Below are 26,621 nucleotides of genomic sequence, written 5' to 3'. Positions count from 1 at the left end.
AACCATTAACGAAATGTTTAAAGAAGGGTGCTACCATCAAGCACAATAATTAATTCGTAACTTGTTTTGAAACTTGTAAAAATCTATTAATTAATGAACCCATCTTGCAATATCAGGATTTCAAAAAACCCTTTAATTTAACGACGGACGCAAGCAATTTTGCATTAGGTGCCGTCTTATCTCAAGGACCTATCGGAGAAGAAAATTTGAAGGTTAGAATTTTGAATTTTATGGCCCTTTGTTGTTGGGTTTAGCGTACCTTTTTAACCCTTTCGGCTTTTGGTTTGGCCATGTTGTATTCGTTGTTCGCGTGGTGCACCTCGAAAAGAAAACGAAAATGTCTGAATTGAAAGTAACAGCGGCACAAAAAGAAATTATTATATGTTTTATGGAAGAACATCCAGACTTTGCGAAAAGCAAATTATTAGGTATGTAAATACTATATAAATGATTAATATATTCTCACTTTTTATTTATCAACATGTTTGCAAGTGTGTTTCATATTTTTAACATGTTTTTACCTTTTGTTGAACATGTTATTTAATAAAATGTGGACAGATTTCAATATACAAAAGTATGGAACATTATAATAACAATTCTGATTTGTTAGGTCCTGATGGAAAAAAAATTAGGGCAGCTTTGTGGGAAGTGTTGACCACAGAGTTAAACTCTGTTGGAGGGCCTAAAAAAACTAGTGCCAAGTGGCAAAGAGTAAGTTTTGTTGTGTTCATTTTTGATATGTTTTAAGTAACATTTTATTTAGTAAAAATTACTTAAAAACTGGATCTATAGTGCTTTCAAATAGCTGTGACCAAAATTTCATAAAAATCCATTCATTAATAACAAAGTTATGACAAATTAAAATTCAAAAATCCTCTAAGCTAACGGTCACAAAAGAACACCCTGCATCAACTGTTGCCGAAAAATGAAGAAAGAAGAAGAGAGAAATGTTTTACTTGTTTATTATTAATTATTAATTGATTAATTTAATTTAAAAAAAAAAAAATAATAAAAATTAATTTTTTAATTTTGGTCACAGCTATTTGAAAGCACTATAGATCCAGTGGCGTAGTAATTTTTTCAATAAAAAAATCGCTAATAAAAATTCTCCATTTTCTATCAAGAAAAAGTATCGTAATATGACCTGAAAACTGAAATAAATATTTAAAATTTTCTCCCGTAATAGACATTTCATTCCTAATTATTTCAAAAAAAAAAATCATTGAAATCGGTTAATAACCTAAAATTTTATAGGGGTGTTTCCATTCTAAATGGGTCACACTGTATAAACGCCGGGTTTGCTGACCCAATCTTCTTAAGACATTGTCTGCAGCAGCTGCCGGAACTTGTGGAAATACCAACCCTTGCCTTATGTTTATTTCATCCCATTGTGGATCTGGATTTGCTACCCTGTAGTGAATGGCAATGTTGTGTATTTGATTCTTGCAGCCTTTTCTGGAGAATAACGAAGGACTCTATCCTTTAGTAAGCATCTAAACCTGCCTTTGAGAAGCCCTATGCATCTTTCAACAGTACTTCTGCATGCTTTGAATGTTTGATTAAGCCTTTGTTCTTGTGGAGAATTAACATTTGCAACAGGCACTAACAACCATGGTAAACAGGGATAACCAGAATCTCCTAAAAGCAATCACCAAAGCAATCAACAAAGACTATGTTGTATTCATACACATAATCTTGCTGTTGTCATTAATATTTTCAAAGTTTCCTCTCATAATCTGAGCCACAATACTGGATCTCCAGATAAAAGCGTCATGAGTGCTACCAGGCCACCTTTCTACTACGTTTAAAATTTTTAGTTCTGCATCACAAACCTACAAATCATAAACAGTTTTCAAGGTAATATGGAAATTTGTGTATTTCTTAGTACTTACGAGTTGACAATTAAGACTATGATAGCCTTTTCTGTTAACAAAAACATGTTCATTCTCATGTGGCATGGTAATTGCCACATGAGTACCATCCACAATACCTATGATTTCAGGCATTTGGTGCTCTCTAAGAAACCTAAATAAAGCAACAATTTATGTCTCTGCTAATTGTAATATTAAAGAAATAGTTACTTGTCTCTAATGTTAATCACCTCATTTATACAACGACTAACCATTGCTTGGCTCAAGTACGACAATATGTTGGTACCAACGCTTCTCTGGTAGCTTCCAACAGCCAAAAAATGGAATACTGTTAACACCTATAAAATGAATCTGATAATTATTCCAGTACTGCTCTAAAAAAATTTTACTTACTCTTAACATTACAGGCAGCCTGTTTCTTTGCGTCCCTTGTTCCATATGAAGAGCTAATATATTTATAATATCGAAAGATGCTTCCTTATTTAATCTAAAGTTTTTCACAAACTCTTGCTCGGAGATAGAAGATGGATTTTGTGCATCTCTTTTGGTTCGTCGGAATAAACGCATTCGATTGCGTTCTTCCTCACGTTCCATATCTTCCACGATTAGATAATTAACGAATTGAAAAGCCGTACTCAAAACTAAATTTAATACACGAGGTAATGCAGAAAAATCAAAAGTCTTCAGGAAGCACGTAAAGTAAACTCATAAATCATAATAAACATGAAAACAACTGTCAAGAGTCAACTGTCAACTCAACATTACCAACTTATTTGAAAATTCATCTTAACCTAAGAAAGTAAAAGTCCCTAGAAAACACACCAACCATCGAAATTGCTACGTCATCAATGAATTTCGACGTCGAAATTCATTTCTAAGTCGAAATGCAGTTAGAATTGGCACCCAGATCACAAACCTTTGCAATAGTTACTTTTCCTGAAAAATCCGTCATCAAAATTACTCCGCTGGCGTATTAAATTAGAGGAATTTGACTGTAGCATAGTTTACAAAAAAGGAAAACTTAATTCGAATGCAGATGCATTGTCTCGTATTCAGATTCATGTTAAAGAAACAGAAAACCTTGATAACTTTGATGTAGACAAGTTTGTTAAGGAGGTGTATGACAACACCGTTGAACCTGACACGAATCGCGATATGGATCAATTTTCTATTATTGCACAACCGGATAATGACCCGCTGAAAATGCCTGACGATGATGATAATAATACGATTCACACTAATGCCGAACAAGATCCAATTGTAGTAATACCAATTTCTGAAACAGCTGTAAATTACGGAGCAAATCAAATTATTATGCATAATATTTTGCACTCTCCATCCAAATTTACAACCCACATCTTTCATAAAAGTAAGTTAAAAAAAATTCACGTACAATTATCAAAAAACAATTTTTATCAAGACGTAATCAATTTTGTTAAAGAAGCAATGGTACCTAATAAAACGTATTATCTATATTTTGAAGATTCTAATATGTTCGAGCCCTTTTGTGAAATAATTAGACAACTTTTCGTTGGCCTTCCTTTAAATTCATACGTTACTTGAAAAAATTAATAGATGTACATCTTAAATATTATATTGTCACGTTAAGGGGTAGCTCAGAGGGAAGAATACTTGGTCCATTGGTAACTCGCTTTATTGTACTAAAACATACAGAGATCGCGGGGGGCAAACGCTTTAACAGGGATGAATGAACCTTAGACTCTTGTCCGAAGGCATTCACCGGGCCGGTAAAGACGTTGTGGTACTAGCAAAGGGAGGTAAGTAGGTACGGCAACTCTTGCTGCACGCCCACACTATTTTCTTTGCTAGTGCTGATACTCGGATGTGGCACTTGGTCACCTAATGTTCCACGTTTCGTTACACAAGAGGCGTACCCAGACTAACCCAGAGATCAGTCAGTGACCTCCCTCTCGGGAAAACCCCAGAGTTCGGTGCTTTAGTCGAGCTACGGTACATCTTTTATATTCGTCAGCGACTTCATTATGCTAACCTTGCTGACTATGCTGGTTACTGGGTGGGCACCGTAACTACTAACAATATTAGGGATATTATTAAAAATTACCATGAGGGAAAAATTAATCACCTGGTATAGAGGTGATTTTTCCGATTCCTGAATTTCCCGAGCCTGAGAATCAAGCCGGGGATGTTCGTAAAAGTTTCAGGTTATGTTTACCGGATCCCCGATCATTCTTTGACCAATTTTCGATAATTTATAAGAATAAAGTACCTATGGCAAAATGTATCAATTTGTCTTCCCTAAATGTATTATTAACACACTGATAATGATTGATAAGATAAAATCAGTAATTAAAATAAATAAAAAATAAGTAGGGAAACGTTATATTAACATTTCTATAGTTTTATGTAATATTGCTTACCTTAAATCACCTTTTTGCTCAGAAAAGCGGCAACATTCATTTTAATAACTTTTACAAGAAAAATATATGGACAATGGCCTTGTTGTATTTTATTTTTACACTGTTTGCCTGGCTAAGGCGCGAACTTGGGCGCAAACGTTACGAGCTTTTGAGGTTAGTATTATAATTTTGGTATTCTGCAATTTATTTATACTTCTTTAATTTTTAGTTTTATTTTTGTTATCTTACCTAAACTAAGTTTTATAACTAAATTTCTTACAACAAATCAAATATGCAGGTGCTGCCAAACTTTGACATGTAAAATAAGTAAGACAGTTAAAAATCGATTATTACTTATTTTCATAACTTATTTTTGGTAGTCTTTCCAAAAGCATATAAAAATGATTCTAGTAAATCCATATATTTTTTCTTAGAAAAAAAAAACATAAATTTTAATGTTCATTTGTAAACCGATGCACATTACTACTAAATTGACGTTTGTGACATAGGGATGGGCTTTTAAATAAAGAAAAGAAGAAGAGGATTCAATGAATTAGGTTAGGGAAAGAAAAGTAATATATGGTTCTTTTATGTTTATCCCTAAATTTTATGGCCATCTTAAGTTTTACAGTTTCAGTTGTGGGATCGAGTGCTTTGTTTTAGAGTTTAGAACGTACAGATAAGTGTAGTTTATGAAATTTATTATTATGGATCTGAAAAATCCGAACATCGAGAGTGACCATGTAACTGAGGTTAATGCCGAGGTTTTTGAACAGTTTTGTGAGGCTGTGACGACTCCCAAGGCTCCGCCACTACAACAGACAGACACACAACAATTTATGTCAACAATAAACGCATTATTGACCCAAAATGCCGTTTTTATTCAACAATTGACAAACAAAAATCAGCAAGGTGAGTCTAAGGTCTGCCTAACTACCATATTTTGCCAGATTTGACAAAAAGCATCCACGTGTTTGATGGTGAGTTGAGATATAACAAATCAAACGCCGCTCAAGAATAGTTAGACACTTTAAAAAGGATGTCATTACTTCACAAGTGGCCCCAAACTTACTCATTAGAGACTGCCCGTACACTTTATAACAGTATAAGTATTATATACTCTCTAAAACAAGCTCTCAAACCCCTAACAAGTAACGCTGTCCCAATTAGACGGTCAACCAAAACAAACCCCAAATACTTCACTTTGAAAGGTACTTTTGCTATTTGCAACCTATCTATATTTTACCCTTTATCACAAATCAATCCAATCCTTCACTTTATTAAAAACTAAATTACTTTATTATTCCTTATTCTTCACTTTGAAGGAACTCTTGCTATAAGACAACTTATCTCTGACCCTGCTAAGGTTCTAGCACTTTACTCAGCCACCCTACTCTAGTTTACCTTACCTATTGCTCAAGAATCACTACGTGTGATTAAATGTAATATACGTGATACAATTGACAATATGTATCATCATTTCAAAACTCCAGCACCTCGCAAATCCCTCAACCCAATTTGAGGGTCTCTAGTTTGAGCGCATAAAAAATGATTGTTTCAAGACAACCTTATCAATACATTTTATGATTATACGGAAAGTTATATAAAGTATATACCTTTATATAACTTTTCGATTCCTAATATTGTCACGAATATCAGAAGTTGCACCATGTTCCGTTGCCTAGCCTGGCCCCGGTCTCCCCCAGTTCACTGCCGAATCAGCGAGACCGGCAAATTAAGGTCATGAGATGAGTATTTAACCAGCGTCTCAAGCCATCGAAGATCACTGGTCTCTGGGTCGGTCTATCGAGCATCAGTCCGAACTTTCTAGTGCCCGGACGGCTCAATACCTTCTTGGAAATCCAGGCTGAACAGACTTGAGTCCTTGCGCAACCCAGTGGTGACCGTCGGGACTCTTGACCCTTTCAGTACCTAAAGTAGGTCCTTTAGGAAGTGTCGATCATAGGGGTTCCCTGCTCGTATCGAGCGGGTTTCGCTTGGCGACACTTCAAAGGGGGCTTGCTGTGCATAAAGTAAATCCTTCGGGCTTGTCGGTTACAGGGGTTCCCTGCTCGTATCGAGCGGGTTCCGCTTGGCGGCACATCAGAAGGCCTTACGCACACCCACACACACACACACCCCCGCGCACCCCCTCGTAGAGAGTGTTCCATGGGCGTCCCGCCTGTGGCGGTACTAGCGGCCCTCGTAATCTGGGGGTAAGATTTGGTTAAGCATCGTCTTGAGAATAAAAATAAAGGAGACATACTTGTACTACGTTGTTGTTTCTCTTCCTGCGCTACCCCCCAAACGTGACATGGTGGAGGCGCCTTGTTGAATCCCGGGGCTACTGATCTCCATATCTGTGGCCAAACCAAGCGTACGCCCTAACAGGAATGAGAAAAGCGTACAACTTGAGATCAGCAAATCCTAGCAGCCCCTTTCAACCAAGGCACAGGAGTTCAAGCGTAGGAGACCCTTGGTTGCCAGGGACAGATTACCTAACCCTTACGCTTGTAAATACAAGAAGGGAAGACATCGAGCAGCCACAAGAACCAGAAAACGATCTGGAAAAGACAGTAATAGAGGCAGGAACACAGGTACAACCTGAAAAAAGAGATAAACCAGTTGAAGGCATCAGGAGATCAAGGGAAATGGCGGACATTACCATTTCGGCTGTAGAGGCAGGGGAAAAAACACCCGCATTACCTCAGTTTATCAGCCCACCGACGTTCAACCCTGGTAGCGATTCGGCACCCCATTTTATCGGAACGTATGAACGAACAGCGGTGGCAAATAGTTGGAACGATGCCCTAAAAATTCTGTATTTCCATTCGTACCTGCAGGGGGCTGCAAACATTTGGTACAGAGAGTATAAGGCAGCAAACCCCGAAAGCAATTGGCTACACATCTGTCAGGCATTTAAAACAGAATTTGGCGACGGTAACCACAGTCGCCATCTGCTGGCAAAAGTGAAACAGAGGAAACAGAGGGACCTAGAACAGACAAAGAATTTCTTTTACGATCTACGGGTACTATACGAGGAATACAGGGAAAACCTGGACCTCGACGAATTCCTAGATATTTTTCAGAATGGGTTGAGAGACATACCAAAAGCCAAATATTATTGGCTGACGAATTTTCCCAATAACCCACCCAGAAATTTGGACGAGGTCAAAAAACTTTGCGCTACTATAGATAACGCCCCTGAAGAGTGCTCAGCGCCACTTACCTTTAGACCACAGCGTCAGACAGAAGAAGGGGCCTATGGGCCAATAGCACAGAGACAACCTCCATTTGGCAATACACGCTCGTACAGAACCCCGCCGCCGCCTAGGAAAGACTATGGGCCAACAGATCAAAGACAGCCGCCCTTTTACAATGCCCGCCAGGACAGAACCCCTCCACCGCCCAGGAGAGTCTATGGCACTCCCCAGGCTGGTAATCCCGGAAGACAGCACCAGGCCACCAGAACTTACGATAATAGGCCTAGATGCTACAATTGCGGCAAAATAGGCCACTTTGCTGCTGTGTGCAGAAGTAGACAGCAACACCCAAACTCCAGGGGGTGGCAAAACTAAGCCCCGTCACCCTCTCCACTCGGGGCCCGACGTGCTACAAAATACTGTATATTAATACAGTTGTAAATGACTGTTACGTACCAGCGATCATCGACACGGGCGCAGAACTAAACGTGATAAGCCATCTCCTAGTGGACAAGAAACGTAGAACCAGAAACCCACCCACGTTGCTGGTAACAGCAGGCGGCCAGAAATTAAAAAGTCTAGGCGAAACAATGGCATCACTGGAGCTCAGAGGAAACTACATGAAAAAATTAGAAATTAGAGCAACAATATTAGAGAATACACCACAACCCCTCATTTTGGGCGTGGAATTCTTAAGGGAAATGCAGGCATCAATTTGCTTAATATCTAACACACTTACCCTAAATCGGGACTTGGTATTAACGCTCGGGGGAAAGCGAAATTCCGCACCCAAAAAACCAGCCATAGCTCGAAACTGGACAGAGGTGGTCCAGGAAATGCCGGGGTCCATCTTCAATCTCCCGAGCAGCACTGCATGGGCCGTTGCAGTCTCTTCGGCTCCCAGTAGAGATAGGGGAGTAGGAAAAGCCATCAGGGACCATTTGGCAGACCACAACACAGAAAAACTACCCGTAGGGAGCGTGGTCAGTTTGTTTAAGAAAAACAGACATACCCTACAGATGATATTAAAAGAAGAAGGGAACGAATATATCTCTACTCATACACTACAACAGTGCTGTAGGAAATTGAAAGATTGGGCAGTACAAAATAAAATAAGTAAGGTAGCTATACCTAGATTGACATCCGCAAACAGCGAGTCAGATTGGAAAAAACTTAAAGACCTTCTGTATGAGACATTCAAGGAGACAAGTGTGACGGTGCTGGTTTCAAAAAATAGAGAACCCCGACCAAGAAAAGTCAAGACACAAGAAACCAGCTCCTGGAACACCCTGCCAAACTACATAGAAAACGATGACCACGGGATAATTAAGTTGAAGGCAAATGAAGATTACACCCTGAAGCCAGGAGAGGAAAAAACCATCAAAACATCACCGGAAATACCCTTGTCTACAGAAATGTTGGTAGTACAAAATGAGGGATGGCTGGTACGCAACAACCTACTGTGCAACCTAGAAAGAGCCGAAGACTCTATTTTACTGACCCTCAAGAACTTAGGGCCAACCAGAAGGGTTATCTACAAAGACACAACGGTGGCACGACTAGAAGAGCCCAGTGGTTTAAGCACAACAGCACTCTGTACAACTCAGAGAGTAGACGAAGAAGTGGTGACATTAGAAGATCATAAACTGGACCACATTAGGGATGAGCAGTTCAAAAGGGAACTAGAGGATCTACTGGTTGAATATGAGGATGTGTTCTGCAAGTCACCAAAATTTATGGGCAAAACACATCTTATAGAGCACAAAATAGAAGTGACAGAAGACAAACCAGTAAAATGCCGCCCTTATAGAGTCTCACAATCCGAGCGAGAAATCATTGACACACAAATAAAAGAAATGCTCGATTGCGGGGTAATAAGACCATGTCACTCGCCATGGGCGAGCCCCGTTGTACTGGTGAAGAAGAAGGATGGCACCACAAGGTTCTGCGTGGACTACAAAAGAACTATAAACCCGGTCACCAAAAAGTCATGTTACCCGATACCACAAATCGATGACATTCTCACTTACATGGGGAATGCCAAGTACTTCACGACTTTGGACATGTTTTCGGGTTACTGGCAGATACCTATAGAGGAGTCATCCAAACAATACACGGCCTTCACGGCACAGGGACATGGATCATACGAATTCAACGTATTAAGCTTTGGTCTATGCAATGCACCAGCAACCTTCCAACAACTTGCAGATAGAATATTTAGGGACCTAAAATGGAAGGACATACTAATTTACCTAGATGATATTATTATTTATTCAGAGAACTTAGAGGAACACTTAGCAAAATTACAAAAAGTATTTCAGAAAATGAGAGAAGCCAATCTGACCTTAAAACCGAGTAAATGCGAATATCTACAGGAAAAAATAAGGATCTTAGGCTACACAGTCAGCAAGGAAGGAATAAGCCCAGAGGAAGAAAAATTGGCAGGAATTAAGCAATTCCCCATACCCAAGAAAACAAAGGACCTACAAAGCTTTTTAGGATTATGCAATTTCTATAGGAAATTTATAAAGGATTACGCGGTATTGGCACGGCCCTTACATGAGGCCACAAAAAAGAACAAGTTCTGCTGGGGTGAAGATCAAGTGAAAGCATTTGAGCTGCTGAAAGAAAAACTGACGTCATCCCCAGTGTTGAAACATTACAATCCGAATGTAGGATGTACAATGCACACGGACGCCTGTATAGAGGGAATAGGGGCAATTCTGCTCCAAGAAGGCAGTGACGGTCAAGACCACCCGATTGCATATATAAGCCGGGCCTTGTCAAAAGCAGAGAGGAACTATTCGATCAGCGAGCTGGAGCTATTAGCAGCAGTCTGGGGAATGACCTACCTAAGGCATCTAATTTATGGACACCCTGTAAAAATCGTAACAGATCACCACGCATTATGCTGGATACACAATGTGAAAGATCACTCGAGAAGATTAGCACGTTGGGCTCTCAAGTTGGCAGAATTTGACTACACGGTAGTCTACAAAAAAGGCAGTAAGCACCAAGATGCGGACTGTCTATCACGGAACCCGGTGGCAGGATGGAGCGAAGCCGAATTAGATGAATTGGACGATATACCCACCTTCACGATATCAACGTTAGACATAGGAGAATTACAAAATAAGGATAAGGCCATACTGGAATTAAAAACAGCAATAAGCAACCCCGAATCAACAAACGTTGACGCACTAACACGGCGAAAAGTAAAGAATTTTAGGCTGAAGGAGGGCGTTCTGTATAGAGCAACACAAACTAAGGAAGGACTGGAACACGCACTCGTGATCCCCCGGTCACTTAGGGAGGAAATTTTGTGGGAGGCTCATAACGCACCTACCAGCGGACACATGGGGGTAACAAAAACTCTAAGTAGACTTATTCCCAAATACTATTGGGATTCTATGACTAAGGACGTCAGAAATTACGTTAAAGGTTGTAGGGACTGCCAGGCGAGAAAAGGGCCAACAAATGATAAGCCATTGGGCTTACTCCAGCCAATAAAAGTGGGCAAGGTATTTGATAAAGTAGGGATAGACCTACTGGGACCATTCCGGAAGAGTAACCAAGGCAAGACAACGATAGTAGTAGTGACAGACTACGCGTCAAGATACGCCATCACGGCGGCCCTGCCTAACGGGAAGGCAGGACCTGTGGCAAAATTCTTATTGGAACGGGTAATACTAATTCACGGCGTTCCTAGAAGCATCCTCAGCGATAGAGGCAAGGTATTTCAATCCGAACTAGTGCAGGAATTACAACAGATCATGGGTCTGAAAAGCACTTTTACAACGGCATACCACCCTTCGTGCAACGGCCTAACTGAACGCTTAAACAAAACGTTGGCGGACATGCTGTCACTATACTGCAACACAGAGCAGACAGATTGGTGCACTTATCTGCCTTTCGTGACATTTGCTTACAATACGGCCAAACAGGAGACGACACGTTTCAGCCCATTTCAACTAATATTCGCAAGAAACCCCACACTCCCACTAGACGCCACCCTTTTAGAAACTGAGGACGAATCGAACACGAACGAATTAAGAGAAAAAGCTTTACTGTTAAGGGCAATTGCGGTAGAAAATATCAACAAAAAACAGGAGAAGGACAAAGACATTTATGATAAATACCACAGAAATGGTGAATTTGAGGTAGGAGATAGGGTGAAAATATTCATCCCAATCAGAAAGGTGGGAAAGAGCGAGAAACTGCTGCTACGATGGTTCGGACCCTACAGAATAATAAAGAAACTCAGTGAGGTTAACTACGAAGTAAAACAAGAGAATGGAAAAAAGAAAACGGATATAGTACACATAGGGAGGATTTTACCATTCTATGACGAATGGACGTTGGGGGACATATCCGAGGGGGATTCGGACGTAGAGTGCAAGGAAGAGGAACAATGACTAGCACAAGTCGGTCGGCCTACATGGAACGGAGTCAGTAATAAAAACAATTCTTGTAGGCCCGGCACGTCGGACACACAGCATGTGGAAGTATCAGCTGGGGCAACATGGAAAACACTACCTGAAACAATACTTTATGAGGGCACTATTCCATTGACTTACGTCATCCCATGGTTAGAACCTAAACTAAGTACAGAACCAGGGTTCAGACAGGCAGATAATTGCGAGAGCAAGGCCCAACACATATACTGCAGGGCGAAAAAACACTTGGAGGAATTAGAAAAGGCAATAGATGTGGAAATGGACAAATACAAAGCGGCCTGGTACCCGGAGTGGTCAGAGTCTGGAAAGACAAAACGTCAGAAACGAACGTTCTCACTAGGATTCATCGCGGACGGGCTAAATTACTGCTGCGGGGTAGCAACCCAGGAAAAACTTGACTCAATGTCCATGGAAGAAGGCAAACTGGAAGCACATATAAATGCCCTACATGGTACTATGAGCAATACGCTGAAATTGATCAGCACACATTCTGAAGAACAAAAACGCTGCCAGGAAGAAACCAACAGGGCAATCAAGACAACAGAAAGTAGGGTGCACATATTAGAGGAATTCCTAAACGAGGTTCGGAAAAGGGAAATAGCAGGAAGGGAATTAGCAACAGGATCTCTGGAGGCAAACATACAAGCAAATCTGGGGATGGCAAGGAAAATGATCTTACTAATTAGAAGAATGCGGAGCCAATCCGCAATACAAGAATGTAGGCATAAACATATACCACTGTCACTAATTCAACCTGAGACATTAAGGAGCGATCTAAATAAAATAAAAAACGAGATAGGAAAAGACAACATCGATTTAGCCATACCTGTATCCAGCTTAGCATCATACTTCCGGATACCAATAAGCGAGTGCACCTTCTCCAGAGAACAGCTGGTGGTACACATCAAGGTACCAACAGTAACTAAAAATCACCAGTGGCAGCTATTCCAACTCCAGACAAACCCATTCGCATGGCAGGGTCAGACATGCACATTAAAGCACTCACCACTGATGATGGCCGTAGCAAATAACCAGGGGACCACGGTCCTAAAAGAAATCACAGGCATTGCACTACACAAATGCAAACCATTTCAAGATAGGCTGTGCTACTTACCAAGGTTCTCGGGTGACCAAACACAAGGCCCTTCGTGCGCTCGAAAACTGTTTCATGGATCCACAGTGGAAGATATAGCGGAACATTGCCCTATGCATTGCCACCAGTCAAACCTAATGATCATATCTGAAACAGGGTCCGAGGAATTCCTAATCACACACCCAAAAGCCAACACGACAATCAGCTGCCCTAAAAGCACCACTAAACTCGGAGAGGAAATGTTAAAACTGCCAGGAGCATTAAAAATAAACTTACCATGCAAATGCCAGCTATTAGTAGACAGGGACGTTGTCATCCAAAAACGATTTCCTTGCAAAGACGAAGAAAATCCAGCTTCCATACGGCACATACTACCGGCCGCATGGACGAACCTAAAAACGTTCGTGTTAAAACCATCAGATAACCAGGCATTTTTACCTACCTTTCATAACCTATCAGAATGCCTAAACAGTAACTGGACCACAAACCTGCCACATTTCAACCTAACCTCGGAAAAAGAAGTAAGGTTAAACATGGACATCGAATGGGAAAAACAGGAACACCTCGCCCACGTGGAAATACACCAGGGCAACCACTCCTTCATGTTCACGTGGAACATAGTCTTGTCAATAGCGGTAATTTACTTACTATTACGAAGACCAACATTACTCGCACTGGCACAGACAGCACACTCAGAAAACGGGGCCCCCCAAGCACCCGAGGGGGGCACGCAGGAATACTGGCTGGGCGTGACAACGTGGCTAATCGGAGGGATAATAATCGGCGTCATATTATACGGCCTGCTGAAACACTACCTTACCTCCCGTAAAAAACACAAATCACCCAGTCAGAGCACCGAAACAGAAGGATTAAGACAGGAAAGCCAGGAAAATTTAGAGATATCAAGCATGGCGGCAGAGGGACGCCATCAGGTACCGAGAACCTTCGTGTTGAAAATCGACGAATCATCAGAACTAGGCAAGACGTTGACCGAAGGTGTGGCTCATCAATTAGAACGACAACTGACAGGAAACGCGCGCACAGCAAACGAGCAATAAGTCAAGTCACACAAACGTAGCATAGAACAAACAAACGACTAGATAGGATATAGATATATTTAGCATTAATAATACAGATGTATAACTGGTCGCCGAAGGCGAGGGGTAAAAGAAATCAGACATATCTGTCCGCAAAACGACCCCTCGCGAAGCAACACATGGGTGTCTGGGTAGCTGGGGGGCCAGTCACCAAACGGTACCTTAAAAATATACACTTCCGGTGCGATTCCCTTAAAGGAAAAAAAAAAAGAGAAAAGAATAAGTGAAATAGCAGTTCCAATCTAAAAATGACATACTCGTGGAAAGTCGGAACGGACGAAGTGTAGGAGACGGAGCAGCCGGGCCCTTAACCGCCGTCTGGTGCAAGGGAACCCTTGGTAATGCGAAGCTAAAAGGAAAAGAAAGGGAAAAAGATACAGAGAAAAATAGAGAATAGAGGAAAAAGTGAACTTACTTGATTCCATTATTCTGTTCTTACACTTCGACGGCCAGTTAAACAATAAAATAAGTTGTAAGGGTAACTTTTTGCATAAGTAGGGTGCAAACTAAGTATATTTCATAAAGCTTACATAGTCTAAACAATTAAGTATAAACAATAAAACATAAACTTACAATATACATATTTAAATAGGTTGACCGACCGTCACGCCCTCTACCGCCAGGATACCACAACCTAGGAAGTCACGGGACAAGCGACCATCCCGAGCACTTCTAAGCGGACGTGGAAAGTCAGTAGATGGCGCCACCACCCGCGAACTGAGTAACGGGTGCTCTGGCGCACAGATAAGCAAAACGAAGCCGCGTAAGGCCGCCCTCAAGGAAGGAGCAACAGCTTCCAGGAGAATCACAAGGGGAGCGTGATAAGATATAAGTGACGATTGGTCGTACGTTGTAAATGTCATTGTAAATAAAGCCATGGAGCATGTAGGTTATTTGGTTAAGTTAGGGTTAAGTGTCCGGGGCGAACACTCTTCAGAGGGGGGAGATGTCACGAATATCAGAAGTTGCACCATGTTCCGTTGCCTAGCCTGGCCCCGGTCTCCCCCAGTTCACTGCCGAATCAGCGAGACCGGCAAATTAAGGTCATGAGATGAGTATTTAACCAGCGTCTCAAGCCATCGAAGATCACTGGTCTCTGGGTCGGTCTATCGAGCATCAGTCCGAACTTTCTAGTGCCCGGACGGCTCGATACCTTCTTGGAAATCCAGGCTGAACAGACTTGAGTCCTTGCGCAACCCAGTGGTGACCGTCGGGACTCTTGACCCTTTCAGTACCTAAAGTAGGTCCTTTAGGAAGTGTCGATCATAGGGGTTCCCTGCTCGTATCGAGCGGGTTTCGCTTGGCGACACTTCAAAGGGGGCTTGCTGTGCATAAAGTAAATCCTTCGGGCTTGTCGGTTACAGGGGTTCCCTGCTCGTATCGAGCGGGTTCCGCTTGGCGGCACATCAGAAGGCCTTACGCACACCCACACACACACACACCCCCGCGCACCCCCTCGTAGAGAGTGTTCCATGGGCGTCCCGCCTGTGGCGGTACTAGCGGCCCTCGTAATCTGGGGGTAAGATTTGGTTAAGCATCGTCTTGAGAATAAAAATAAAGGAGACATACTTGTACTACGTTGTTGTTTCTCTTCCTGCGCTACCCCCCAAACGTGACAATATTGATGATCAAATTGAAACTTTAAGAGACAAGAAGTACTTTACTAAATTGGATTTAAAGGATGCATTCCACCATATATCTATTAATGAAGAGTCAGTGAAGTTTACTAGTTCTGTGACACCGTTTGGGCAATACGAATACTTAAAAATGCCTTTCGGGTTAAAAAATTATTCTGCTATGCTTATGAGATTTATTAACACCGCTTTTCAACAGTTATTGGAACAAAATCAAAAGCAATTTACATAGACGATATTATTATTGCCACAGTACCTATTGAAGAAAAAAAAGTTAGGAATGACGTGTTAGTTAGGAATAAACTTACCTTACGATTAGAGAAGTCCTCGTTTCTGAAGCGTGAAATTATTTATTTAGGTTATGTCATCTCGGATAATTATGTTACACCAAACAAACAAAAACACTCTTTTCCTATACGTACTACTTTAAAATGTGTTCAGAGATTTTTAGGATTATCGTCATATTTCAGGAGATTCCTTCCAAACATTTCTGCTGTAGCTAAGCCTCTATACGATTTGTTGAACGGGTCTAATTCTAATAATTATGATAAAAGATCTCTTTCTCAATTTTCTGAAATACAATTAACCGCATTTGAAGAGCTTAAAAAAATATTATGCAATTCTCCTTTACTAATGATTTACTCTCCTAAGTTAGAAACCGAACTGCATTGTGATGCCAGTGCAGTCGGCTTTGGTTCAGTATTACTTCAAAAACAGTGTGATAACATTTTTCATCCGGTATTTTATTTTAGTAAAAGAACTAGCAGTGCAGAATCAAAGTATCACAGTTTTGAACTAGAGATGTTGGCAATAGTTTATTCTGTAGAACGATTTAGGATTTATTTAAAACGTATTAAATTTAAATAGTTACTGATTGTAACAGTCTGCAGTTAGCCTTTCGAAAAAAGACATAAATCCCCGCATTTTACGCTGGTCTCCAATTTTGCATAATTTCGACTACACTTTTGAGCATCGAAGTAGTGATTGTAAGATGCATTGAGTCGTTTTCTAGAAATTTTGGTAATAGGTAATAGAAAAATTAAGTAACTTTTAGGAGTTACGAAATGGGATTTAGGAAGGAAAATGGAAAATGTTTGTTTTATGTTCCAAAATCAATGCGCTCAAAGGTTTTAAGAACTTGATGACGTTGGACATGTGGGTGTTGAAAAAGTGAAAGAACTAGTTATGAGGTCATATTGGTTTCCGAACATGAAGCAGACTATAAGAGATTATGTTAAGAACTAAAAAAAGTATACAACTTACTCTAAAAATGCAGGTAAATCTGAAGGTATTGCACCATTTGACACTATCCATCATCACTATGGCCCATTAGAAAAAACACCAAGACACAATAAATACGTCTTTGAAGTAGTCGACGCTTTTGCTAAATTTATTAAGCTATTTCCATGTCGTAACACAACACACTAAAGAAGTTATTAAACACTTGAAGAACTATTTTCAGGCCTATAGTCGTCCAAATCGAATTGTGACAGATAGAGGTTCGAGTTTTCGTTTTGATGAGTTTAGAGAGTTTTTAAAAGATAATAACATTCAGCACGTTACATAACAATGTTACAGCAACATGTATGACACTCTGGTTTAACCCCAGAGAAGAATTACTTTTGGACGACCCCGCAATAAATGAAGTTTGCCCACCTAATAATTCCTCAGACGCTGACTAATTACTTCATACTACTGACTTTTTTATACCCACTGATTATATATATTATATTTATACCTACTGATATTTTTATATTTTATGTTCATATGTTATTTATAACCTAAAATTATGGAAATTATGCTTATGAGATATTTCTGACTTTTATGATTATGTATCCTTTATGTGAATGTGTATTTTTATGACTCTTGTGAGAATCCAGAAATTATGTGACGTTCTTACCAATTATGTTATGACTGCTAAGTCTAGGAATTCTTATTTAATGTAAGGAGTTTTTCAATGATCGAGGACGATCCTTGTAGTCAGGACGGCCGAACTGTAATATTCATTTATAAACCGCTACACATTACTACTATATCGACGTGTGTGACATAGGGATGGTCTTTTAAATAAAGAAAAGAATTAAGTTAAAAAAAAAGTAGTATATGGTTCGAGATTTTATGTTTTTTTGTTTTTTATGTTTATCTCAAAATTTGATGGCAATCTTAAGTTTTACAAAGTCACTTTGTTTCACTTTTTTATGTTGAAGTTATATATCATACTTATTAGGGTGCAACTCTCTCTATATCACTCTTATAGGGTGCAAATAAAAAAATGAACCATAATATTACAATATAATAATAATAATATAATATAACTATACCAACACTCAAAAATCTCTGGAATTTTCAGAGGAGTTTAGTAAGTACCTTAATCCTAAAATATTCTTTGGATCTTATATAATCTCCAGGATTCATTACTCTCATGCCCCTCAAGTAACTTTTTTGAAGGCTATACCTCTCGTTTTAGAGGTGATAGCCCATTTTCATGTACTACTGCCAAGGTAATCCCTGCTGCTTCATCAAATTGCACTACCTTGTACGTTTCTTCCACCTTAAAGGTGCGTTTCTTAACCTTATATACAGGGTAATTCAAATTCGACCCTCACCATTGGAATCTCAGAAACCATAAGAGATACGAAAAAGTTTAAATTGGGGCAAAGTTGCGCAATTTAAAGCTGAACCAAATGCCGTTTTAAAAATTTCGATTTCCCGAGTACTTCCAAAGATATTCGAAAAAAACTGAAAATTTGATTTTTTGTTTTTATTTATTTCTAACCTTATTTGAAGAGATATCCCAAAACTAAAAGCATCTTTTCATTGCCACTTTTCTCCAGCTATTCGATGATGGATTCAAATTTGCCACACGACGTTTCGTTTTTTGGCAGTCAACATCAACTTTTTTTTTTATGGGCGCCATATTCGATTTTTAGCCCACCAAATAGTACGTTTTATTCTGATTTTAGTGATGTATAATAAGTTATGATTTGCTTCATAAATAACAAAATAATTCAATAAAAACTTATTTTACCTTAGTTGGCTTTGAGTTGAGATGTTTTATGAAGATTACTTAGTAGTAGTACTTGTCACACGCAATTGGCCTGAACATACATAGTCACAATGAGGAAAAACGAAGCAATATTATTGTAAGCTTCATCACAAATTTATTATTAAGGTAATAATATGAGATCAAGCCAACTCTAATCAGTAAGGCAACAGCCCTACATAACTTTATTTAGTTAAAACTTAACCAAAACATGGCTCAAAATCCAATATTAAATGATTTAAACTTGCACTTAACATTATAAAAAAACGAAGTTCCTAAAATGATGATCTTTCTCTTGGAAACATAAATGATTGGTTTAAGTTAGAGATAATGCTAACAAATCTCTTCTTCTACTAACCTAAATAGTTCAGCAATGCTTGTATAATAATAACATTTTGTGCGGCGGTTTCTTATCTAGATACATATTTTTAACTATGCTTGCTTTTAACTATACATCAGAATAAAACGTACTATTTGGTGGGCTAACATACCAATATGGCGCCCATAAGAAAAAAGAAATTTGATGATGACAGCAAAAAAAACGAGACGTCGTGTGGCAAATTTGAATCCCTCATCGAATAGCTGGAGAAAAGTGGTAATGAAAAGAGGCTTTTAGTTTTGGGATATCTCTTCAAATAAGGTTAGAAATAAATACCAGGTGTCCAGCAGCACCCTGGACATAGGAGATTAACATGGAAAAATGGTTTTGATTTTTTTGCGCCTGTACGGTTGATTTGATTTAAAAATTGTATTAATGAAAGTTGTAGTACCTATCACGGACTAGTTTTCTGTATTTTTTTCAGATCTCTAACTTGAGCCCTTTTGTCGTAAAACACGAACAAAAATGAGAAAATTTAAACTTTTAGCCTGCACTGTATAAGCGATTGTCGAGCAACCGTATCCGCAACAATGATCTGTTTATCCGAAAAAACTGCAATAATTTTGTTGCCAAAACAAACCTATTGTTGGATGAGATAAACTCATCCTTTTCCTCAAAATCAGGAACCCTCAGGAAAATCTTTACTCAAAAACTCGGAATAGCATCACATTCTTGCAAGTTTGTTTGTTCTCACACGAGTCATGACCGTTAAGCCCATTTTGATTATTGTCTTTTTTCAACATTGGGTTACGGATCATCGGTAGGGAATACCAAGAAAATACGGGAACACAAACGATGTGTTTACCACCGTGTTATGTAACATATTGTTACGATTTTCCCGTGGGTTCACACAAAGTCAATTTAACTCAACAATTAATAAATTTATTACACTTCAAAACACTCCGTACAATAATTAACACAGCTACTAAAAACACTACTACAACTCCACAATTATTCCACTATTTAAACTTAACCGCGTTCCCAAATTCACTACTACTGCGGTCGAGACCGCGTCTTTTATATTCGCAAACCACGTTCTAGAATGACCGCGAAACGCTTCGCGGGTTGCCTTGATCATTCCAGAATCTTCCAGGTAGCGTTTCCTAACTGTGGCCTACTTTAATACGCGCCCGGCCAGATATTGCGGCGCATCGGTTTCATCCCGAAGCGAGCGCTTGTTAAGAAGTATCGAGCATAGTAGGCCCAGACCGTAACACTGCCCCCCTCTTAAAGCTGATCGTCCCGATCCGCTTCATCTAATCCGTGGTATTTCTTGAGTCTGTCCAGATGGACAATTTTCATCTTGGCTTTGGGGCTGCGTTGGACTCTGTACACGACGTCGTTTAACCTTTTTACCACATTGTAAGGTCCCTCCCAAACAGGTGTTAATTTCGGTGATTTGCCTTTCTTCCTCTGAGGGTTAAACAACCAAATTTTATCATCCTTCTGGAACCCTCCCGAATTGGCCCTCAGATCATAACGAGCTTTCATCTTGTCGCTAGTTAGATTCAAACTTTCCCTGACCAGATCATGGATGTTCAGTAATCTGTCTTGCAACTCGTCAACGTAGTTCTCAATGTTCGTGCTTTGGCCTGTTGGAGATCCGAACACCACATCACATGGAAGTCGCAGTTCTCGACCAAACAGAACTTTAGATGGTGACTGTCCCGTTGAGTTGTGGACTGCTGCTCTATAAGCCATCCAGAAGAGCGGAATATGCTGGTCCCAATCTTTCTGATGCTGATCAACAACCTTTGAGAGATGTTGCTCTATGGTCTTATTAAATCTCTCGACCATGCCATCCGACTGAGGATGAAGCGGCGTTGTTCGGGTCTTCCTAATGCCTAGCAGGTCACAGAGCCTCTGAAAGAGCTTGGACTCAAAGTTTCGTCCCTGATCAGAGTGTAACTCCAACGGCACACCAAATCTACTGAAGACATTTTCGACGAGAAAGAATGTACTTGTTGCCTCTGTTGGTCTCCGGAAAAGGCCCAGCGACGTCTATGGCTAAACGTTCGAAAGGCAATCCGACGTTGTACTGCTTCATAGGTCCCCGGGATCTCGTCTGTGGTCCGTGGCTAGCTGCACAAATGGAACATTGTCGACACCATGATTTCACGTCTTGGCAGTAGTTCACCCAGTAAAAGCGTTGCCGGATTTTGTCCAAAGTCTTATTTACTCCCAAATGAGCACCAGTCTTTCCATTGTGCATTTCCTCCAGTACGTGGTCGACCCTTCCTCTGGGAACTACCAGCTGCTTCCTTATCTCTTTTCCATCGGCACTCTCCCAAGCTCTTTTTAGCAAGCCGCCTTCAACCACAAGCGAGTCCCACTGAGCCCAAAGTGCTTTGAACGTCAGGCCTTTGCTAGAGATTTCTTGCCATGTTGGTCTTGGCTCGCTTTGTTCCTTTCTCAACAACAATGGGCCTATGTCGCTGTCTTCTAGTTGATCCTTCCTAATCTCATCGGGACTCCATTCATCATTGGTCTTCAGCTGAACCATTCTGATGGACACAACGCCTTCACGTTGTTCCGCTTTCTGGCAATGTTTGCATTCTTCGGCGCAAGGTCTTCTTGATAGAGCATCTGCGTTATTATGCAGCTTTCCGGGTCGATGCTTGATGTTGAAATTATACTGCTGGAGTTTTTCAAGCCATCTTGCTACTTGTCCTTCCGGTTGTTTCATTCCGAGGAGCCACTTGAGTGCCGCATGGTCAGTCCTTATCAAAAATTCCTGTCCGTACAAGTACTTGTGAAAGTGATCGACTGATTTTACTATTGCCAGTAGCTCTTTTCTCGTTACACAGTAGTTCCGTTCTGCTTTGGTAAGTTTCCTACTGAAGTATTCTATGACATGTTCCTCTCCGTTTTGGATTTGAGACAATACAGCTCCAATACCAGAATTACTGGCATCTGTGTCTAAAATGAACTTTCCTTTTGGTTGTGGATAACTGAGGATGGGACTGGAGCAAAGTGATGCCTTTAACCTTCTGAACGCCTGATCACATTGGGTATTCCAACAGTAGGATGTTTTGTCCTCAGTAAGTTGATGTAGCGGAGCTGCGATGTTGGCAAATCCCTCCACAAACCGTCTGTAGTAGGTGGCAAGTCCTAGAAAGCTTCTGAGTTCGTGTTTATCCTTTGGTACTGGCCATTCTCTAATTGCTTGGATCTTCTTGTCGTCCGTCTGGATTCCGTCGACCGACACCACATGCCCAAGGAATTCGACTTGCTTTTGGAAGAACCAACACTTTTTGGCGTTCAATCGAAGATGGGCACCTATTCTAGCAAATACTTCTTGCAAGTTGTCCAGATGTTCTTCAAAAGTTTTTCCCATCACCATGATATCGTCCAGATAAACCAAGCAAGTTTTCCAGTTAAGGCCACGAAGCACAATTTCCATTAGTCTTTCAAACGTAGCAGGAGCATTACAAAGTCCGAAGGGCATCACATTGAATTGGTACAGCCCATTTCCAGCAGAAAAAGCAGTCTTCTCCTTATCTTGCTCCTCAATGCCAACTTGCCAGTACCCACTCTTCAAGTCTAAAGTAGAAAACCAACAGGATCCTGCCAAAGTCGTCAGTGTGTCGTCGATACGGGGAAGTGGATAGCTGTCCTTTTTGGTCACGTCATTCAGTTTTCGGTAATCTACACAAAATCTGCTTGATCCATCTTTCTTAGTGACCAGAACAACAGGTGATGACCAAGGGCTGCAGGATTCTTCTATAACTCCGTCGTCAAGCATCCTGTCCACTAATTCCTGCACTTCCTGTTGTTTGGCTATTGGTAGTCTCCTAGGTGGTTGTCGAATCGGTTGTGCATTGCCGGTGTTAATTCGGTGTTTTACAATGGTAGTTTTTCCCATATTGTTCGGTGTTCCAAATATGCTACCATGGTCCAAAATCAGTTTCCGAGCCTTCTTCAGTTGTGGTGTTGACAGATGTTTCCAGGTCTTTTCAAGTTCATTTAAGAGCTTGTTTTCCCCCAACTGCTCCTCCTGTTCTGGTAACCCATCGCAATTGGTTATTTTGACTACAGGCTCGAATACCGCAATAATTTCGCCTTTGTTGATTTTGACGTCGTCTGAAAAAATGTTTGCAACTCTTATTGGGACTTCACTTCCTCCATTTACAAGTGATTTCCCAATGAGGCATCTTCCTGGTCGGTCCGGGTTTCGTACAAGTCCAACACAGCTCCCAGAATTCTGCTCCAAATGTCCAATGATTATTTGCTCGGAATTGCCGCTTATTTTCACTGTCTGAGATGCCAAAACATTAATGGGTGACTCATAGCGGTGATTGGTTGACAGGATGAACTCTTCACTTCCAAACCTTAGGATATTTTGCTCGGGATTAAAAGAAAATCCATGTTGACGAATCAGGTCCATTCCCAGAATAAATTCATCTTCAATATCTGCTACTAGCACAGTGTGGTAAAACGTAATCCTTCCAAGGCAAATCTTGACTGTTATTTCTCCTAAAACTTTAGCCGATTCTCCAGTCACAGTGCGCAGGAGAATACTTCTTCGTAAAGGCTTAACTTGACTTTTATCCACAAGGTTTGACCGGATCAAAGATACTGCCGCACCGGTATCCAAAGTAAAAGTAACGTTCATCGCATCCACCTTTCCATCTACGTTCAGGCTTCCCATTGATCTACCCAGGCTTCTCATGGAGAAAATTCTGGGGGCTTTGTTTTCGCTAGTCAACATTCGCCCCGTAATGTTGACTAGTGGGAGTTTTCCTGGTCCCTTCTGGATGGTTGTACGTCCCTCGTTGGAGAGCGGGACGGTATCCTTACTCGACAATCTCGTTTGATGTGTCCCGTACGTCCGCATCGATAACACTCCACTCTCGTGATCGGGCGTGATCGTTCTAACTGTGTGGAAAGACCATTTCCTAATGCTGCCACTTGTTGCACTATTTGGCCGACCATTGATTCAATTTTATCTATTGATGTAGCAACATGATCGGCTGGCGGTTCTCTCTCCTCTTGAATAGTCACGGCCCTGATTTTTGGCTTTAAGTCGTTGCACGCAGCTTCAACTTCCAGCGCTCGAATCAGTAATTCGCTGCTGTTGGTCCCTTTGAACATCTTCAGCATTTTCTTTACCTCCGGGTCTCGAATCCCATCTACAAAATACTGTGCCACAAGTTCTTCTTGGATTTCATCCGGAACGGCTGGGTAAGCCAGATGCACAAGGCGACGAATTTCGGCCTCAAACTCTTGTAAATTTTCACCAGGTTTCTGCAGTCTTGCCTTTAATTGTGTTTGGTACACTCCTTTCCTATGCTGATCCCCATAACGTCGTTCTAATGCAGCTACTAATGCGTCATAGTTGCTTTGTTGGGCGATAGGCAGAGTCTGTAACAGCTCCAATGCAGGTCCTCGTAATGCCACCACCAGTGCTACAGCCATTTCCTCGTTACTCCATCGATTTGCATTTGCAGCGGCCTCAAATTGGAGTTGATACGTTGCCCATGAAGTTTGACCATCATATGTGGGGGGCTTGATCTTGTTGAGCCCGTTTCCGGTGATCACTGTAGAGTTGGGTCCTCTGCTGTCAATTTTCTGCTCTAAGTCGCGTAGCTTTATCTCAACATCATTCTGAATTTTATTAATGTCGTCCCGAACATCATTAATGTCTTCCCGAACATCCTTTAACTTTTCCTCAACATCACACTCCATCTTTTTAAGACTATCGGATACATACTCTTGGATTTCTGTCTTGTTCCGTGCTAGAACGTTCAATATTTCTACGTTACGTTTTTCTTGCCGCTCTCTATCTTCTTGACGCATTTCTATATCTTGTTGTAGCATTCTTTCTTGTTGTTGTCGAATCCTTTCTTGTTCTTCCTTCTCTTGTTGTCGAATCCTTTCTTGTTCTTCCTTCTCTTGTTGTCGAATCCTTTCTTGTTCTTCCTTCTCTTGTTGTCGAATCCTTTCTTGTTCTTCCTTCTCTTGTTGTCGAATCTTTTCTGTTTGTTGTCGAATCCTTTCTTGTTCTTCTTTGTCTTGTTGTCGAATCCTTTCTTGTTCTTCTTTGTCTTGCTGTCGAATCTCTTCTTGTTTTCCAAGCATTGCCATAATAGCTGCAAGTTGGGCCTCCATGTTTGCACTTTGACGTCTTGTTATTGGCATAAAATAAATTTAACACACCACTGTTCCGAAAATCTCTAGTCCGGTTCTGAACACAAGTCTTTAACCGGAAGTTTAGTTGAAATTCACGTCGCACTAAAGTCTGATCCCACTTCTGACACCAATTGTTACGATTTTCCCGTGGGTTCACACAAAGTCAATTTAACTCAACAATTAATAAATTTATTACACTTCAAAACACTCCGTACAATAATTAACACAGCTACTAAAAACACTACTACAACTCCACAATTATTCCACTATTTAAACTTAACCGCGTTCCCAAATTCACTACTACTGCGGTCGAGACCGCGTCTTTTATATTCGCAAACCACGTTCTAGAATGACCGCGAAACGCTTCGCGGGTTGCCTTGATCATTCAAGAATCTTCCAGGTAGCGTTTCCTAACTGTGGCCTACTTTAATACGCGCCCGGCCAGATATTGCGGCGCATCGGTTTCATCCCGAAGCGAGCGCTTGTTAAGAAGTATCGAGCATAGTAGGCCCAGACCGTAACAATATTGAGTCTCCTTAAATCATGTTCTAGCCCCTGACCGATTAGGACCGTTTTATTACAAATAAGTCTTTTTAAGTCCCGCTGCACGTTTACCAAAGATTTTCTGCCATATTTTACAAAATCTTCTTTGTCGACGCATCTAAATTTCGTGTTGAATTCCACGACTTCATTTACCGGCCTTACGTATTTGTACATTGCTTTGCCTGTGATGTCAACCAGCGTAACTTCCAAAACAATGACTAATGTAGGACATTCACGGACATTTTCGGAATTTCATTCATACATCTTAGCGGTTCGGTTTCCACATACGACAAATTAACTGTAACTAAAAAATGTAAATTACTTAAGGTTTTAATATTAAGTTTACAGTATGAATAACATAGCGAGCCTCTGATCTTCAATTCCGAACCACTTAGTTAAGTCGTAGTCACACACCACCCCGCAGGGCTCCGTACTCTGCATTTGTTTGACCAGTTCTTCCTTATTGAAGGCTTCTAGCCTATGGCATGATTTTTCCCGGTTAGCAGAATCCGTGTGTGATCCGACTGGGCTAAGTTGGAAGGGGCGCTTGGCGGCCGTGTCACGCATGCACGATGCATTAGGCGAAGCTCCATAGACAAGCTCTGCTTCCTCTCCATCAGGCTTTCACTCAACCTCACATTGATGACTTAACAGCAGGGAACTCATGAAAGGTCATCCGAGGCCACAGTCTATTACACCATGCACTGGTTGCAAAAGGGTACAAATCGAGTTCTGCCGCACTTCTGCGTATCTGTAGGCGATTGAACTTTTGATATGCGATATTCACTGTT

At 40.7% G+C, this 26,621-nt stretch overlaps 2 protein-coding genes and 1 long non-coding RNA gene across 7 annotated transcripts; 1 reads left to right on the top strand and 2 right to left on the bottom strand.

Annotated features, from left to right (window-relative positions):
- Window positions 1-298: 298 nt before the first annotated feature.
- LOC145739781 (uncharacterized) lies at window positions 299-747 on the top strand. Its single transcript, XR_014181206.1, has 2 exons — window positions 299-428; window positions 611-747. It is a non-coding gene; the product is annotated as an uncharacterized LOC145739781 (long non-coding RNA).
- Window positions 748-4,829: 4,082 nt separating this feature from the next.
- On the bottom strand, window positions 4,830-9,709 carry LOC145739789 (uncharacterized). 3 transcript variants are annotated; one of them, XM_081995162.1, is made up of 6 exons: window positions 8,192-9,709; window positions 7,909-8,068; window positions 7,479-7,861; window positions 6,915-7,242; window positions 6,516-6,853; window positions 4,830-6,459 (listed from the first exon to the last, which is right to left on the bottom strand). In XM_081995162.1, exons 1-3 carry the CDS (start codon window positions 8,381-8,383, stop codon window positions 7,824-7,826), a joined length of 390 nt encoding a protein of 129 aa, XP_081851288.1. In that variant the 5' UTR covers window positions 8,384-9,709; the 3' UTR covers window positions 4,830-6,459; window positions 6,516-6,853; window positions 6,915-7,242; window positions 7,479-7,823. The 3 variants fall into 3 exon arrangements, with proteins under 3 accessions (XP_081851288.1, XP_081851287.1, XP_081851286.1); XM_081995161.1 differs by having other exon boundaries at window positions 6,956-7,242; XM_081995160.1 differs by having other exon boundaries at window positions 6,516-6,813; window positions 6,956-7,242.
- On the bottom strand, window positions 9,430-15,716 carry LOC145739790 (uncharacterized). Of its 3 annotated transcripts, none has more exons than XM_081995163.1 (10): window positions 15,669-15,716; window positions 13,823-15,612; window positions 13,651-13,763; window positions 13,445-13,505; window positions 13,279-13,394; window positions 13,024-13,224; window positions 12,916-12,956; window positions 12,736-12,831; window positions 12,589-12,683; window positions 9,430-12,536 (listed from the first exon to the last, which is right to left on the bottom strand). In XM_081995163.1, the coding sequence occupies exons 6-9, from the start codon at window positions 13,119-13,121 to the stop codon at window positions 12,592-12,594; spliced, it is 327 nt and encodes a 108-aa protein (XP_081851289.1). In that variant the 5' UTR covers window positions 13,122-13,224; window positions 13,279-13,394; window positions 13,445-13,505; window positions 13,651-13,763; window positions 13,823-15,612; window positions 15,669-15,716; the 3' UTR covers window positions 9,430-12,536; window positions 12,589-12,591. The 3 variants fall into 3 exon arrangements, with proteins under 3 accessions (XP_081851289.1, XP_081851290.1, XP_081851291.1); XM_081995164.1 differs by having other exon boundaries at window positions 9,430-9,677; XM_081995165.1 differs by lacking the exons at window positions 12,589-12,683; window positions 15,669-15,716 and having other exon boundaries at window positions 9,430-9,677; window positions 13,823-14,264.
- Between the last annotated feature and the right edge of the window lie 10,905 nt (window positions 15,717-26,621).

This window comes from Ips typographus, unplaced genomic scaffold, assembly GCF_016097725.1.
Source record: "Ips typographus isolate SLU unplaced genomic scaffold, UJ_Ityp_2.0 IpsContig44, whole genome shotgun sequence".
In the NCBI taxonomy this organism is placed as follows: domain Eukaryota; kingdom Metazoa; phylum Arthropoda; class Insecta; order Coleoptera; family Curculionidae; genus Ips; species Ips typographus.
Note: the sequence above shows the minus strand (reverse complement) of the source record. Positions and strands in the feature narration are given on the sequence as shown.

Bases quoted from the DNA above. Each gene is read 5' to 3' on its own strand.
- LOC145739789 (XM_081995162.1), bottom strand. From the start codon at position 8,383: ATGGCTTTTCCTACTCCCCTATCTCTACTGGGAGCCGAAGAGACTGCA. The intron at 8,069-8,191 runs GTAAGTGTGTTA...TTTTTCATGTAG, and splicing joins ATACCAAGTCCCGATTTAGG to TTTCCTCTGAGCTCCAGTGA. The intron at 7,862-7,908 runs GTACGTAACAGT...AGTATTTTGTAG, and splicing joins GCCCGTGTCGATGATCGCTG to CACGTCGGGCCCCGAGTGGA.
- LOC145739790 (XM_081995163.1), bottom strand. From the start codon at position 13,121: ATGCATAGGGCAATGTTCCGCTATATCTTCCACTGTGGATCCATGAAA. The intron at 12,957-13,023 runs GTAAGTAGCACA...GATTTCTTTTAG, and splicing joins TTGGTCACCCGAGAACCTTG to GACCGTGGTCCCCTGGTTAT. The intron at 12,684-12,735 runs GTATGGCTAAAT...TATTTTATTTAG, and splicing joins TGATGCTAAGCTGGATACAG to ATCGCTCCTTAATGTCTCAG.